The sequence below is a fragment of the Condylura cristata genome, unplaced genomic scaffold (genome assembly GCF_000260355.1).
Source record: "Condylura cristata isolate star-nosed mole 26May11 unplaced genomic scaffold, ConCri1.0 scaffold00040, whole genome shotgun sequence".
Classification (NCBI taxonomy): Eukaryota; Metazoa; Chordata; class Mammalia; order Eulipotyphla; family Talpidae; genus Condylura; species Condylura cristata.
In genome coordinates this window covers 6,248,112-6,250,951 of record NW_004567141.1, presented here as the reverse complement: position 1 = coordinate 6,250,951, position 2,840 = coordinate 6,248,112, and the positions used below count along the sequence as shown (strand labels likewise).

Here is a 2,840-nt window from a genome sequence, read left to right as displayed (position 1 = left end):
AAGTTGGATGCTTCCACAGGCTCCTGTAATCGGTGACCAGGTGGGAGGTGGTGCTAACAGACATTCAGGGAGATGCCCCGAACACACATCTCCCCAAGCCCCCAACCCTGTGCTCCCTGACCCTGAGCGCACCCTCCCTGGCCAGGTCACACTCACCAGGTGTGAGTGTGGGAGTACACACTTCCCCAAGGGCTTTGGTGGCTGATTTCTGGTCCCCCGGGTTGCTGAGCACACAGGTGAGGCTGGCATTGGGCTGGCTCAGGGACAGGCTCACAGCCAGGGGCCAGGAGTTGGGGGCTGGCCCTGGTTGGGGCCATCCCCCTAGGTCACTGGGGAGGCCCTCGCTCTCCCAGGTCACACTCAGGTTCTTGCTGTGCCCCGTAGTTCCGCACTCCAGGGTGACGTTACACCAGTTTGCTGTGATGGACACTGACTTGATCCGGATCTGGGGAGGGGGCACAGGCTCTGGGCAGGAGGGGACAAAGAACGGAGCCTCAGTGAGTGGGGACATTGCAGGTCACATTCTCATTCATCTGCTCATTCAAACCTGGGCATCCTCCCTCTAGAAGGTGAGAGCATTGGTCAAATTAAATACAATTTACCTAAAGCTAAATATATAGCAAGTGATCATAAGTAAGGGAGTAAGGTAAATCCTATGGCATTTTACCAGATGGAGCAAACTTTAAAATCTTCATAAGAAGACTTAAGAAAATAAAGCTCCATAAGAAAATAGCATGTAGGGCCCTACCTAGATCCAGAAAGGTATGTTCTGCTCTGGCACCCTTGATTTTGCTGCTCAGACAAAATACAAATAGTCCATGGTAAAAAGGACATTTGGAGTTCTGAGTAACATGACAAAAGGCCCTAGGAATCCCTAAGTAGAGAAATGAGATAATTTTATTGAAATATCCTATAAGAGCTTCTGACTACTTAGGACAGGCATAAGACAATGGGTATCCCAGAAGGTCAAGAAAGGGAGACGGAAGCAGAGCGCTCATTCAGAGAAGTGGTAATGAGAAGGAACTGAGGGGACGAGGCCACGGAGTTCACAGAACGCCTGGTTTTCTAAATGTAAAGAGACCTACAATAAACGTAAAAGAGTGAGATTATCAAAATTATAAGAAAAAGAAAGAATATTTCTTTCTTTGGCTAAGGACAAAAAGAAGGTAATACGTAAAGGTACTTCCATCCATCTATTATCAGATTTCTCATCAGAAATCTATCTACAAGGAGAGAGTGAAAGAACATATTCCAAATACTCAAATAATGGTGCCGGAATAAAAGTGAATCTGCAAAAGTCCCTTTCAAATATGAAAGAGAAATTAAGGCTTTTGAGACAAACAAAAGTTGAAGAATTCTCTCCCGTGAGACCTCTCTAACATGAAATGTTGAAAGGAGCTCTCTGCATAAAATGAAAAATACAAACAATCAAAAAATATTAAGGTGATAAGTAGGCACAATAAAAAAGTTAATAAAACAGCAGTAGCATGCCATCCTTTGTCAAGAATCACCCTTCCCATAAATAGGCTGAACTCAAGAATTAAAAGACACAGAGTGATTCTTTGAATTAAAAAGCAAAACTCAACTACACAGTGTCTGAAAAGACTCATTTAAGGTATAAAGACAAACAGACTCAAAGTGAAGGGGTTAGAAATGGTATTCTAAGGCTGAGGGAAATTGTTAAATACTCACTATGCCATTTCAGGTAAAATCGACCTCTAGTCAGAAATGGTAATTTGAGATAAAAATGGATATTATATAATAATAAATCAATGGAGCAATAAGATACAATACTAATTTTATATGCACATAAATTATATGTATATGTATGTGTGTATAGGCATCCAATAAAATACATAAAGCAGATATTAACAGACTTCTAGGGAGACACAGATGGTAACATAATAATGGTAGGGAACTTTACCCAATTTTAGTAGTGAACACATCATCCAGACAAGCAATTAACAAGGAAATACTGGCTTTAAATGACAAGTTAGATGATATATCCTCAATCGATATTTATAGAGCATTCTACCCAAGCATATCAAAATATTCATATCTTCTTAAGCGTACCAGCATATTCTCAAGGATTGATTATATGTTGGGACAAATAACAAGTCTCAATAAATGTATAAAGACTGAGAGCATATAAAGCATATTCTTGGATTACAATGTATGAGACTAGAAATCAAGAAATCACCAAAAAAGAAACCAACAAATACACAGAGCCTAAACAACATGCTAAATGAACTACTACTGGATCAACAAGGAAATCAAAGGAGAAATAAAAAATACCTGGAGACAAGTGAAAATGAAGACACCACTTGCCACGAGCTTTAGGATTCAAAAAAGTGACACTAAGAGGGAGTTTATTCTAACACAAATCTACCTCAGAAGTCATGAAAATTCACAAATAAAAAATGCAAGTTTACCTGTAAAAAAAGAAACTAGTACAGGAAGAAAAAATGAATCCAAAATCAATAGGAAAAGAAGTAACTTGATTGGAATATAAATCGGTGCAACCATTATGAAAAGCAATAGCCAAGAGTTGAAAACAACCAAGTGCCATCAACAAATGGCTGTTGAAAGAAGCGGTGACATCTACAGAGTGGAATACCGCTCAGCCATATAAAAAGATGAAAATTTTTGCCATACGCAACAACATGGATGCCTATAGAGGGTATTATGACTAATGAATAAGTCAGGAGGAAAAGAAGCACCCATGTATTTTAGTCACATGTAGTTCATAAACAAATAAGACAAATTAATGAACTAAATAAAGCTAAAATAAAGTTTGAACCTAGAGGACCATATTAATGATCACCAGAAAGGAAGGAAAA

At 39.3% G+C, this 2,840-nt stretch overlaps 1 protein-coding gene across 1 annotated transcript in view; it reads right to left on the bottom strand.

Annotated features, from left to right (window-relative positions):
- The window catches only part of LOC105854436, a 141,466-nt gene that overhangs the window by 71,137 nt on the left and 67,489 nt on the right, over positions 1-2,840 (bottom strand). Inside the window, exon 3 of the mRNA XM_012733261.1 lies at positions 157-465. Coding sequence (XP_012588715.1) covers positions 157-465 — 309 coding nt within the window. The remainder of the gene's footprint in view (positions 1-156; positions 466-2,840) is intronic.